Here is a 14,385-nt window from a genome sequence, read left to right as displayed (position 1 = left end):
CGACCCTCGGATTGTGTTCCCACGACCCTGGGATCATGACCTGAGCTGAAGGCAGATGCTTAACTGACTGAGCCACCCAGGCGCTCCCCAAAGGACCAGATTTAAATATCAAATCAAAACTAGTTTCCTTGTCTTAGAATCTTTTCTGAACACCTTTTCAAGGATCTTTTCAAGGCTTTCCACAGACCCCCAATCTCAACTGCTTCGTTTCTAAAATTCTTTATCAGGCGGCACCTGGTTGGGTCAGTCAGAAGAGCAGGGTCCTGAGTTTGAACCCCATGTTGAGTGTAGAGATGACATGCATACATACATAAATAAAAAAACAAAATAAATTGAAAAATTCATTTAAAAAAATCCTTTATCAGAAAATAGGCTTCCCTAGAGCCTACTCTTAAACCACCAGTTATCTTATTAGCCAGCCTTTTACCATGTGAAATTCCCCATGAATTTAAATAAACTTAAAGGGAAGTATGAAGTCATTTTGCTTCCTGGTAAGGGAGAAGAGGAGAAATTCCTTAAACGGAAGGCTGTGCTAGATGCTTTATACTTTTACTCCCTTTAAAAAAAATTTTTTTTTTTTAAAGATTTCATTGATTTTAGAGAGAGAGAGAAAGAGAGAGCAGCGAGAGGGGAAAGCGGGAGGGAAGAGGTAGAGAATCTCAAGCAGACTGTGCTAAGCACAGAGACCCACATGGGGCTTGATCTCACGATCCTGAGATCATGACCTGAGCTGAAACCAAGAGTCGGATGCTTAACTTACTGAGCCGCCCAGGAGCCCCTTAAAAATTTTTTATTAAGTAATCTCTGCCCAATGTGGGGCTCGAACTCACGACCCCAAGATCAAGAGTCACATACTCCACCAGCTGAGCCAGCCAGGCACTCCTACTTTTCCTCCTTTAATCCCACAACCACCTCTGACTAGGTAGGCATTAATATTATGATTTTACTGATAAAAAGAAAGTATCTTTAACCAAAAATCAAAGTCAGTAAGCTTTACTCCAAGTCAAAGTGAGTACATGATGGATCTAGAATTAAGGGAGGTCTGACTACAAAACTCAACTCCTTTCCACACTATGTAACATGACAGAGAGTGCAACATAATGATTAAGAGCACAGACTCTGGGTGTCTTGAGTTGGAAGACTGCCATTTACTAGCCATGTGACCTTGAGCAAAAATTACTTAATCTCTCTGTGCCTTAGGCTGCGCATCTATAAAACAGAGATTGTAAGAGCGCTTACAGGTTCATTATGAGCATTGAGTTGATCAATTACAATTGAGTTGTAAAGTATTTACAACAGAATATAAATATATGTAAAAATACTATACGACAAAGTACTATACAAATGTTTTTGTTATTAGTGTAATGCCATGCTACTATCATTAACAAAAAAGGAAGTCTCCAACTTCATCTCATTCACACCATGGAGAAAAGGCTCTTTTAGGATAGAGAACGAAAACATTAGGCATCTAAGCAAGGATATACTGGTAAATACGATACTATCAAACTTGAGGGGTAGGTGTGGGTGGATGGCAAGGGAAAGCCAGAGAGGGAGAAAGCCAGCAGACAGAAAAAGCAGGGGCCCTCCTCGCCAACTCATTACATCACTCCCTCCACAGATCCACTGAGGCAGCTCAGCAAACATTGTTTCTGCATAATTCCTAACCATGCAACATTCAAGTGAATCTGTGTCTAAGTTAATGGGGTAGCCCCATGTGGACATACCCTTCCCTTTCCTGTTAACTCTTTCCTGTTCCTGTCTAGGGTATTCCCTGATCACTGCAGAGATCGCTTCTCACTTCTTAGACTACTGAGAGGTCTTATAATAAATAGCATAATTTGGCACTTAAGGCAGTCTCACTTCCAACTTGTTCACATGAATAAAGAGATAGCTGCGGGTTGAACTGTCCTAAGGTTTATCACAAGGCTGGACCCAAAATACATTCTAGATGCTTACTTACTCAATTAAACCCTAGGAGACTGATGTCATTGGCACTGCCCTGTAGCACTAAATGTATAGTGGGCTGATAGCTTCTTACTCACCTTGAGTTGTCCATGTGCAGGAGGACAAAGATGGCCCACTCCCAGAGCCCCTCACTTTCCAGCTGGCCAGCATAACTGGTCTGTAGCACTCCCTCACACTGTTCTGAGAGATGGGTATAGTTAAGAGCCCGCAGCACCTCCCACAAGTGCCAGCTTAGGCGATAGTCCAAAGGATCGGCTGTTATGCTTCGAGGCTCCAGCAGCTGGTTGAGATCATAATGTCTGCAAAGGAAAACGTGCTGAGAGTTACCATATTAAGGCAGCAGACCACCTGCACTGGACAGGTCAACCGTTCTGGATATGGTTTAGAAGATAATAAAGGCAGGCACCCGAGAAAAGCAGCATTATAGACCACATGGTCTCCCTCTGAGACTGTGCTCTATCAGTCTACTTCTAGGTTCAGCCAGATTATAGATCCTACTAAAAATGAAGGCACCTCCTCTTCTGTGGTTGTGTGATCTGATAGGTTTGCTGGTATTTGTTTGGCTTAGATATTTACCATCCTGGTGTACATGGAGTCTTCACAACTCTTAGTCTTCATCCTTCACTTAACCATTTATTTATTTTTAAAATTTTATTTATTTGAAAGAGAGTGTATGAGAGCGCAGGAGTTAGGGAGGAGTGAGGGGGAGGGAGAAGTAGACCTTTTGCTGAGTGCGACCTTGATCCCAGGATCCCAGGACCCTGAGATCATGACCTGAGCCGAAGTTCAGATGGTTAGCCGACTGAACCACCCAGGCACCCCGATACTTTTCTTAACCATTAAAAACATGCAGTTATATTAGGATTTTCCAGACTGTTCTATTACATGAAGTTGTTGGAGTGCTAAGTCTCCTGTTTGTTTGAACAGCTCGTCTTCATGATGGTTACTTCCTTCTATGGCTTGTAATCTCTACCTCTGATTTTGTCTACAGTGGGGATTATTCTCTATATAAGGATATTCAGGTGCCCAGCAAATGTCTGAAAAAATTCAGACTTTTGCTCTTTCTTCTGCTGGCATCCCAAAGATTTTAATGGTCCTGGACCAGTTTATGTGTAAAGTTCTTAGCTTGCAATTCCCTATTAAACTAAGATCTCACACCTGCAAGTTTTAAGGCTTAGATCACCATCCAATAACTTCACCTTTTTACCTAAGATCCCAGACATTTTATAACTTCCTAATACTTCCCCAAGTAATGAACAGAAGTTTTCTTGACCAGTGCTGTCAAACTGAACTTTGTGGGATGATGGAAATGTTCTATAACCTGCCCTGACCAATGATAGCCAATAGCCAGCCACATGTGGCTATTAGACACTTGAAATGTGACTACTGTGAATGAGTAACTAAATTTAAAAGTTTACTTAAATTAAAATAGTCATATCTGAATAGCAGTTATTATGTTGACAGTGCAGTTCTAGTCTATTTATTTGTATGGGACAGAGTGTGGACTTTATGTAAGGATTTAGTCACAGCAATTCTACCTTTCATGAGAACAAGGTTCACTATCTCCTTGTGGCTCCAGTTTCTCTATTACTGGCACTTTGAGATATTCCTTTCTTTTTCTGTTTTTTGACATTAAAAAAACCTGATATACAGTAAACATATTTAGAATGTACAATTTTCATTAAGTCTTAACATATGTACACACCTGTGAAATTACTACCAAGATCAAGATAACAAACACACTCATCACCTCCAAAAGTTTCCTTATGACTCTTTGTAATCCCCCTCTTCCTGCCCCTCCTTATACCCACTCTTCCCAGGCAACCACTGATCTGTTTTCTGGGATTAATCAGTTTGCATCTTCCAGAATTTTAGGTAAATTGGAATCATACAATATGTGTGTTTCTGGGTACTTTTTTGTCTCACCTCTTTCAAAACCAAGTAAAATTATCTTGTGATTCACTCTGTTATCTTGTGTATCAACAGTTCATTCCCTTTTATTGCTGAGTAGCATTCCATTACATAGACATACCACAATTTGTTTATCTATTCATCTGTTGATAGAAATTTGGCTTGTTTCCAGTTTTGGACCATTACAAACAGCTGTTACAAACATTTGTATACAGATACATGTTTTCATTCTTTTGGGTAAATACCTAGGAGTGGCATGACTGGATCATATGCAGGCAGGTGTATGTCTAACTTTCTAAGCTGCCAAACTGTTTACGAAAGTGCCAATACCATTTTACATTTTTCACCAGCAGTGTATGAGAATTCAAGCTGCTTCCACATCTATCACAACACTTGGTACAGGTTTTTTTTTTAAAGTAGGTTCCATGCTGGGAGACTCTTGCACTCATGACCCTAAGACCTGAGGTGAGATCAAGAGTTGGAGGCTTAACTGACTGAGCCACACAGGCGCCCTAGGTCTTTTTAATTTCTAATCATATTCAAATAGGTGGACAGTGGTACCGCATGATGGTTTTAATTTGCATTTCCCCGTTGTCTATTGATGCTGAACACTTTTTCATGTGCTTGACATCTAGGTCTTCTTTGGTAATAAAGCAAATGTTTAAATATTTTGCCCATTTTTTTTTTAAGATTTTATTTATTTATTTGACAGAGAGAGACACAGCAGGCACTCACAGAGAGAGGGAACACAAGCAGAGGGAGAGGGAGAAGCAGGCTTCCCGCCGAGCAGGGAGCCCGATGCGGGGCTCAATCCCAGGACCCTGGGATCATGACCTGAGCCGAAGGCAGACGCTTAACGACTGAGCCACCCAAGCGCCCCTAAATATTTTGCCCACTTTTAAAATTGGATTGTTTAATTATTATTGAGTTTTAAGAGTTCTTTAAATGTTCTGGGGACACCTGGGTGGCTCTGTCAGTTAAGCATCCAACTCTTGATTTCAGCTTAGGTCATGATCTCAGGGTTGAGAGATCGAGCCCCGTGTCAGGCTCCACGCTTAGCGCGGAGTCTGCTTCTTCCTCTCCCACTCCACCTGCCTGCACACTCACTCTCTCAAATAAATAAAATCTTTTTTTTTTTTTTTTTTAAAAAAGGAGTTCTTTATATGTTCTGGATACAAGGTCTTTATTAGATATATGAATTGCAAGTATCTTCCCCCGATCTGTGGCTTGTCTTTTCATTCTAACAGTTTTTCAATGACTAATAGTTTTTAACTTTTCTGAAGTCCAGTTCACCAATTTTTTCTTCTACAGGTTATTTGGTATCAAAAAAATCTTTGCCTAACTCACAGTTGCAAAGATTTTCCTGTTTGGTTTCTTCTGTTTGTTTTCTGGTTTAAGTTTGAAATTTAGGTTTCTGATCCATCTTGAACTGGACAAATAATAGAGATAAGTAATAAAACTAAAAGCTGTAGGTAAACCAATCAAGAAAAAAAAGATAAAGGACACACATTACCAATATCAAGGAGAGAGACAGTTACAGATCATATAGACATTTAAAAAGGATAAGGAAAATGTTATGAATAACTTTATGCCAATAAATTTGATGACTTCAGGGAAACAAATTCCTTAGTAGAAGCAAATGATCGAAAGTGACTCAAGAATAAATAGAAAACCTCAACAGACTAGTAAAGAAATTGACTTTATAGTTTAAAAACTTTAATTGAACTTAAAATGTAAAAGTTCTCTTCATTTTCTTCATTAAGACATTGAAAAAAACAAGCCCTTATACTAGGATAATTGCAAAAACACATTTATAATAAAAAATATATATATAATATATATCCAGAATATATAAAGAATTATTGCAACACAAGACAACTCTACTAAAAAATAGGCAAAAAAATATGAACAGTTTTGAAAGGAAGATATAGAGACCATGGTAAATAAGCACATGAAAAAATGCTCAACATCATTAGTCATTCAGGAGTGCAAATTAAAGCACTACTTTATTTATTTTAAGATTTTATTTATTTGACAGAGAGAAACACAGCGAGAGAGGGAACACAAGCAGGGGGAGTGGGAGAGGGAGAAGCAGGCTTCCTGCAGAGCAGGGAGCCTGATGCAGGGCTCAATCCCAGGACCCTGGGAACATGACCTGAGCCGAAGGCAGACGCTTAATGACTGAGCCACCCAGGCGCCCTACTTTAGTTATTTATAGTTTACCACAATACAAAACTGTATTATCTGGGAGTGCCTGGGTGGCTCACTCGGTTGAGATCAAGGCCCCGTGTCCCTCTCCCTCTGCCCCCATCCCCGCCCCCTCCCACCGCTTGTGCACACTCTAATAAATAAAATCTTAAAACAAAAACTATATCATATTCTAACATAGTTACATACTTAATACTTAAAAGTATTTAAATAATTGAAAGGAGATAGGAGTGATTAGTTACGAGTGGAAAAAATCCCTCAGTGTTTCTGATAATATGTGCAATAGTTCCGCTGAGATAGTTTTAATTAACTGATTATCTGTAATAATAGAATGGGTTCATATACTGCTGTAGGATAAATAAACCAGTTTCTTGTTTAACAACAACACACACACAATGAGATGCCACTATATGCCCATTAAAATGGCAAAATTTAAAAAACTGACAGTACCAAATTTTGAAGAGGATATGGAACACCTAGAGTTCTAGGTGTGAATGTAAAATGATATGAACACTTTTGCACATAACTGTTCATGGCATCTTTATTCATAATAGTCAAAATCAAGAAAAACTAACTTTCCATCAATAAATGAATAAATTACGCAATAAAAAAACCTTCTAATACACATATTAATATGGACAAATCTCAAAACCATTATATGAACGAAAGAAGCCAGGCACAAACTTTAACAGAATGATTCCAATAGAGCACAAAATTAATCTATAGTAACAAAAAGTCAGTTAGTTACTTACTTGGGGGTGGGGACTGATTGCAAAGGGGCATGAGGGAACTTCTGGGGGGTAATGTAATTGATATGTTGATGATGACAGTTACACTATATTATAATGCACACTTCCCTATTTGTAAATTGTATCTTATTAATCACTTTTTAGATTTCTAACCCTAGTTCCAATGTTCTTTGCATTCAACTACTATAAATTATACTTTGTTAATTTATACAAACTTACGGCAATTTGGCTTCACATTAAAGGGAAAAAACTCAGGAAAGGACTCCCTAGGGCTGATTAAGTCCTCAAGTGACTATCATGCATGGCTTTGACTTACCTGTCACTGTAGAGTTTTAGAAGATGAAAGCAGACATCTTGAAGTGGTCTCTGTGAGTTTTCTTCCTCCTTTACCACACAGCCAGAGCCCTCCAGGTATGCAGGAAGTGGGGAGCAGGCATACCTGTCAGCCTCAGAGGAATTCTGAAGGGAAGAATTTGATAAAACAGTACACCACCTGCGAGTGTGTTTCACTAGATGTGATCCTGTATCAGTAACTCAGACACATGTATTAAGAATGATGACACCCTAACAGAATGTGTCAAGGATCTTAAGCTTATTTTGTGGTGACATGGCCCACCTGTCTTCAAGGGACTATCAAAGACTTTGGATAGCTGTCATTAATCCTCATACCTTTCTTGTCACATTCTTTATTTCTTGTCACAATTCTTATTACACTCAGTTTCTTTAGTGTTCTCTTTCTCCTGACAACTCTGACAAGTGATATCAAAGATAGTAACTGTGGACAGTAAGGAAAGAACTGAAGAAATGAGGGCTTTAAAAACATTAATAGTGGCGCCTGGGTGGCTCAGTTGGTTAAGCGTCCGACTCTTGGTTTTGGCTCGTTATGGTCTTAGGGTTGTGAAACTGAGGCGTGGAGCCTGCTTGGGATTCTCTCTATCCTTCTGACCCTCCCACTACCTCTCGTACTCTCTCTCTCCCTAAAGAAAATAATAAATTAAAAAACCCCATATTAATAATACTTTTTAAAAAGAGATCTTATTTGGGGCGCCTGAGTGGCTCAGTCGGTTAAGTGTCTGCCTTCAGCTCAGGTCATGATCCCAGTGGGATCAAGCCCCGCATTGGGCTCCCTGCTTAGTGGGGAGCCTGCTTCTCCCTCTCCCTCTGCCTGCCACTCCCCCTGCTTGTGCTCTCTCTGTCAAATAAATAAATAAAAATCTTTAAAAAAAATAAAAATAAAAAAGATTTTATTTATTTATTAGAGAGAGAGAGGGAGAGTGTGAGTGTGAGGCAGGGGGAGCAGAGCGAGAGGGAGAAAGAATCTCAAGCAGACTTCTTGTTGAGTACAGAGCCTGATGCGTGGCTCGATCTCACGACCCTTAGACCATGACCTGAGCCGAAACCAAGAGTCAGATGCTCAACCAACTGAGCCACCCAGGCACCCCTCACATTAATGAATACTTTAATCTCAACACCGTCAAGGCATATGAAATATGATACTTAGAGGCAAAGTTTTCAGGCCTGCTAATTTGGGGCTATTACCAAACTTGAGGTTGGGCTGTATCTCATGGAATTCCCAAAAGAATAAAACAGCATTAGGAATAAAGAAAACCCCTCTCATTTGGGGGCAGGAAAACAGCTTTAAGAAGGTCAACTGTGGAAACATCATATTAAATAAAATAGAAGCAGACACTTGGAGAAGTTTAAGAGTAACCCTGTCCACAGGCAGGAGAAAAGTTTCCCATCAGATTTCCTCGGTCCATTTCAATTTTATGGTACTTCCAAAAAAAGCAGTTAGGAAAAAGTATATGAAGTGTGCCTTGATGTTTTTTTCTCTGCAGTACTTTTCTGGCAAAAACAGAACTCCCCCCATGACTCTTGGTTGGCTGTACTGGACATAAATACCTGAAATGCTTCTTCATACATGCTGAGTGCCCTGGAAATGGAGGCTGTTGGTGGAAGCAAATACCAAAGGTGAACAGCCAGGGCGCGTTTCCAATCCAAATATGAGCACACATTGATTTGCCTGTGCTCTGTGAGCTGCCATACCTGCAGGAGACAAAATCATCATCACAGCTATGTGTTATACATTCTCTTGTTACTGTCCAGATCTGCAAGTTACTCACTTATTCAAGTAACATTTTATTTCTTTTTTTAAAGTAATCTCTATGCCCAACATGGGCCTCAAACTCCCGATCTTCAAGATCAAGAGTTGCATGCTCTACCAACTGAGCCAGCCAGGTGCCCCTATTCAAATAACATTTTAAATGAACTAGACTGGCAGTGTTAATGATCCAAATATAAAATACATAATTCCTTGGTGGCAGGTGAGAGGGCGGATTTAGACTATCGGTACTCTGAGAAGAGATGAGAACCACAGAGAGTGAAGAGGAGGTCTTCTTACTGCCTACAGTTGCCATCTTATAAAACTTTAATTTGTGCATAAATTCTGACCAGCTATTTCATTTTTGGAAAATGACATCAAGATGTCAATCAGGCAGGCAGCAAAAGAAAACTGGCTTAAAATAATTATATCACCCATAAAATGAACAGAAGTGGCTACTAAAAAGAATGATGCTACACGACATGAAAAAATGTCCATATACAGTCAGTTAACTTGCAGAACTATTTATAACTGATTTTACTGGAATACACACATGTGTAAATATGCACACATATATGTTGATATAGATTTACAATATGCCTGGAAAGAGACTACAAATTATTTATGTTGTTTACCACTAGGATAAGGGATACTGTGAATTTTAATGTTTTAATTTCTATATAACCAGTTTTCTTTTACAATGTACATGTTGTACCTCTGTAATTTCAAAATACTTCCACTAAAATTTAAAAACAAGTTGTTTAGTTATGTGTCACAGTATACAATTTACAAAGATGGCTCTTTCCCTTTACCTCAAGCCATCTTGAATTTATCAGAAAATTTATGCAAGTTTATGAGAAAAGAGGAAAGTACCGGTTTTCCAGCCAACAAGGCAAAGATGCGCAATCTCTCATCCTGGATGAAACAGTTAGCCTGGAGCTGCTGCCAATCCACCAGCTGCATAGTAAGCAGCTCCCGGACTGACTGGCTACCCACCAGCTGGGATAAAAGAAGGGCAAGACGATGATCACCTACAAGAGAAACAGTTCTCTGGTGATCACGAGGATTAACAGACTTCGGGAAACACGTGGGGGTATTATCTTGTTTCTTCTAGCCCTCAGGAGGGAGAACTTCACACTGTGATTACTTTCTGCAATAGTGCCGAAATACTGACCAAGAACTTACCATTTTCTGCTTGGGAAGAAAATATTCAAAGTAGTTTAACCTAAATTACGTATAGACTGTATAGTGTACAGAGTTCAATGACAGATCTACTATTACTTCTGCGATCCTAGATAACGTACTTCATCTATAAAATGGAGCAAAGTATCATCTGATTCAAAGGTTTGTAGTGAAAACTGAGATCACATAATTGAAAACATGCCCATCTAGAATGGCACTGACAAATGGCAAACTGAAATGTAGATGAAACGTGCATGTGTGTGGTATAGAGAATCACTGACTTTCACTCTCACAGGTCTAATCATCTCTTTTACTAAAAAATTTTAAGTACCAAGGGCTGAGGCAATAAAAAGATTTGTATTAACCAGAATGTGAGGGGATAGAAATTGCAGTTTATGAAAACTTCCAGTTAAGTTGTAAGTTAAGAGAAAAATGCTTTGTTTCAGCCCTTACTACAAACCACCTAAAACTCAATAGTCCTTCTCCTTTTTTGTATATGGGTCAGTGCTTACATGTCTACATAAAGTACCATCCTGCCAAAACTGAGGCTCTCATCGCAAAAGTTTCCTCCACAAACTAGAGAGGCCTAGACGAAAGAAATCATGCATCAGGAGCACATCTGGAAATGTGCAGGATAAATGGTCTCTCTGTATACAGGTAATCAAAGCATGATTGGACTATGATTCATTCAGTTAGTGCTGTAGCCCACTTGACCATGAGCTGCTAGTATTCTAGGTGAGTGATACTAAAAGGAAAAAAGAAAAGACTATTTCAGTGTATCCAGAGAACCAAGAAGAGGATTTATTGACCAAGATGTATAAATATCCTGGTCACTAGAGATGGTCGAGTTCAGAGCTTGATACAATACATTCATGAAGATCCTCTCTTTGCTTTGATTACACTGTCAACCAACCAATTGGCTTCTGCCAATCCTTGACTTTTCACAAAGACTTTCCCATTGATGAGGACATATACTGAACAAATGGCAGGATTCTAGGGTACTACCTCAAGTTAATTTTACTGTACGGTGCAAGGTAAGAATATAAATTAATCTTCTGCATATGAATATTCATAGCTCAGCATTATCTGTTGAAAAGACTATCCTTTCCATATTTAAATTATCTTGGCACCTTTGTCCAAAATCAACTGACTATTAAGTGGGAGGGTTTCATATTTGAAGTCTCATATCTCTTCTATTTTTCTATGTTCGCCCTGATGTCAGTACCACATTGTCTTGACTGCTACAGCTTTACAGAAGTTTTGAAATCAGACAAGTATTGAGTTCCCTGATTTTGTTCTTCTTTTCCAAAACTGTTTAGGTTTTTTACATTTCCAAATAAGGATCAGTCTATTAATTTCTGCAAAAATGCCTGTTGTAGGCATTTTGATAGAAAATGCACTGAAAGGGCGCCTGGGTGGCTCAGTCGTTGGGCGTCTGCCTTCGGCTCAGGTCATGATCCCACCGTCCTGGGACTGAGCCCCACGTCGGGCTCCCTGCTCAGTGGGAAGCCTGCTTCTCCCTCTCCCACTCCCCCTGCTTGTGTTCCTGCTCTTGCTAACTCTGTCAAATAAATAAATAAAAAATCTTAAAAAAAAACCAAAAAACAAATGCACTGAATGTACAAATCAATTAACAACACGGAGGTTCCCAATCTATTAGTGGTTCTCAATCTGAGTGGTTTTTTTTTTTTTTTAATTTTTTTTTATTTATTCATGAGAGACAGAGAGAGAGAGAGAGGCAGAGGGAGAAGCAGGCTCCCAAGGAGCAGGGAGCCCAATGCGGGACTCAATCATTTGGCAATGTCTAGAGGGAACATTTGGCAATGTCTAGAGGTATTTTTTTGGTTGTCACAACTGAGGGTAAAGGACTCTTATGGGCAGAGGGCAGGGATGCTATTAAATGCCCAGGACAGCCTTCACAACAAAAAATTACCAGCCAAAAATGACAATAGTGCTGAAACTGAGATGTACTCCATGAATGGGAAATGTGTTTGTTTATGTAGATCTTTATTTCCTCACTACTGTTTTATAGTTATAGTACAAGTCTCATTTTTGTTACATTTATTCATAAGTATTTTATTCTTTCTGATGTTATTGTGAATGCAACTGTTTTTCTAATTTCATTTTTGGATTGTCTGTTGCTAATACACAGAAACACAACTTAATTTTGTATACTAATCTTGAATCCTGAGAACTTGCTCAACTAGTTTATTTAGTCTCACTGCCTTTTCTGTGGATTCCCTAGGACTGTCGACATACAGAATCATGCCATTTTTGCTTCTTTTCCTTTCCTGATTACACTGGCTACAACATCCATTACAATGCTGTATAGAAACGGTGTTCCCAATCTTAGGGTGAAATCATTCAGTCTCAACATTATGACGTTAGCTGTAGGTTTTTTGTATATTTGCTTTGACATCAGGGTAATAATGTCATCATAGAACAAAATGGGAACTGCTCCCTCTATTTTCTGAAAGAGTTGTAAAGGATTGGTATTACTTCTGTAAAAACAGTGTTGGTTACCAGAGAAGGCATCTGGACCTTGGCTTTTCTGAGTGAAGATTTTTTTAGTTACTAATTCAACCTCTTTACTTGTTACAGATCTATTTAGATTTTCTACTTTTTCTTGAGTCCGTTTTGGTAATTTATATTTTCCTAGGAATTTGTCAATTTTATCTAAGTTGTTGAATTTGATGACACAGAATTTCTTATAGTAGTCCCTTTTCTGTAGGATTAGTAGTGATGTTCTTTCTTTCATGCTTACTTTTTGGTAATTTGGGCCTTTCCTTTTTTTTTTTTTTCTTTTTCATAATCAGTGTAGTTAAGGGTTTGTAAACTTTCTTACTCTTTTCAAAGAGTGAATGTTCGGTGCTACTGATTACTGTTTTTTTACACTGTCATTTTCATTGATTTCTGTTCTAGTCTTTACTATTTCTTCTCTTCTACCTTTCGGTTTAGTTCTTATTTTGCTAGTTTCTTAAGGTAGAAGCTTAGGTTATTGATTTGAGGTCTTTCTTCTTGTTGGTAGATGTAAGGTAACACTGATAGTGTTCAAGTATTTTACATTCTTTAAATTTTTTTTAAAGATTTTTATTTATTTATTTGTCAGAGAGAGAGAGAACGCACAAACTGGGGGAGCAGCAGAGGGAGAAGCAGACTCCCTGCTGAGCAAGGAGCCTGATGTGGGACTCGATCCCAGGACCCTGGAATCATGGCCAGAGCGGAAGGCAGAAGCTTAACCAACTGAGCCACCCAGGCGTCTCAAGTATTTTACATTCTTGATATTGTTTAGTTGTTCTATCAATTATTAAAAGCGGAGACAGTGAAGCAAAAGTTTTTAGTAAGCTGAAAGGTAATGCCTTGCCAAAAGTTTAACCTTAAAGAAAAGAAAAAAAGGGGGGGGGGGAGGAGGAAAAAGTAGAATTTGTGAACAAATAAATCTAAGGACCTGACTTTTGGCACTCCTTAAGATCTTCTTCTGCTATACATATATGTGTTGGTGAGCATAACTTTATCTCTTTAATGATTCATAATCTTTTTAACTTTATAAAAGGCCAATCCTGAAGACAAATTCTCACTGTACAAAAATATATGAAGATCACAAAAGGCTAAACATGTAGTGACCATGGAATGCAACTGTCCATGTAGAAAAGTTCTTGATTCTAGCCTTTCCTATGATTTGCTCCTTACAATCCAAACTGGCCAAGTCCTCCAAAAAATAAATCCAATTAATGGATCCAATTATTTGGTTTCAGATAAGTTAGTAACAAGGTTTGATCAGGGATTTTATTATACACAGATTATATTGGACTATGCCATCTTTTATTCTTATCAAGATTTGTGTCCGGACAGTTATTAAGTACTTGTTGAATGCCTCTCATTAGTGGAAGGGGAACTAAAAAAAGCACAAATATATAATGGGAAGTCCTTAAAAAAAAAAAAAGTAAATATCTCAACCCGGAAATTAAATTTACATAATGCAAAAAACCTATGTTTAAAAGGTTCAGAGTATTGCTTATAGCGGGAGGAAAAAAAGCCTAAATATCAAAAAAGGAATTCGCTAACATGGTACATTTGTAGATAAAAGAATACTGAGAAGCATTTGACTATAATATCTGTATTAGAGAACATGAAAAGAACACTACATATACATATATATGTAGCAGGGTACCATCTTTGAAAAGTTTACACGCATATGTTGCTTTGTGTACACAAATTTTAATATACCTTATATATTACAAAGTAAACAGTCCAAGTACAAGCTGTACA

The 14,385-nt window shown here is 38.4% G+C and overlaps 1 protein-coding gene across 5 annotated transcripts in view; it reads right to left on the bottom strand.

Moving 5' to 3' along the window:
• NUP98 (nucleoporin 98 and 96 precursor) overlaps positions 1 to 14,385 on the bottom strand; it is a 122,080-nt gene that overhangs the window by 12,068 nt on the left and 95,627 nt on the right. For all 5 annotated transcript variants that reach the window (XM_032426811.1, XM_032426815.1, XM_032426816.1 and 2 more), the window contains 4 exons: positions 9,808 to 9,965; positions 8,736 to 8,879; positions 7,150 to 7,292; positions 2,043 to 2,264 (listed from right to left, as the gene is read on the bottom strand). In XM_032426811.1, the coding sequence (XP_032282702.1) occupies positions 2,043 to 2,264; positions 7,150 to 7,292; positions 8,736 to 8,879; positions 9,808 to 9,965 (667 nt within the window). The remainder of the gene's footprint in view (positions 1 to 2,042; positions 2,265 to 7,149; positions 7,293 to 8,735; positions 8,880 to 9,807; positions 9,966 to 14,385) is intronic.

Source organism: Phoca vitulina, unplaced genomic scaffold (assembly GCF_004348235.1).
Source record: "Phoca vitulina isolate PV1807 unplaced genomic scaffold, GSC_HSeal_1.0 scaffold36, whole genome shotgun sequence".
Lineage (NCBI taxonomy): Eukaryota > Metazoa > Chordata > Mammalia > Carnivora > Phocidae > Phoca > Phoca vitulina.
The sequence above is the reverse complement of the archived record's forward strand: the minus strand, read 5'-3'. Positions and strand labels throughout refer to the sequence as shown.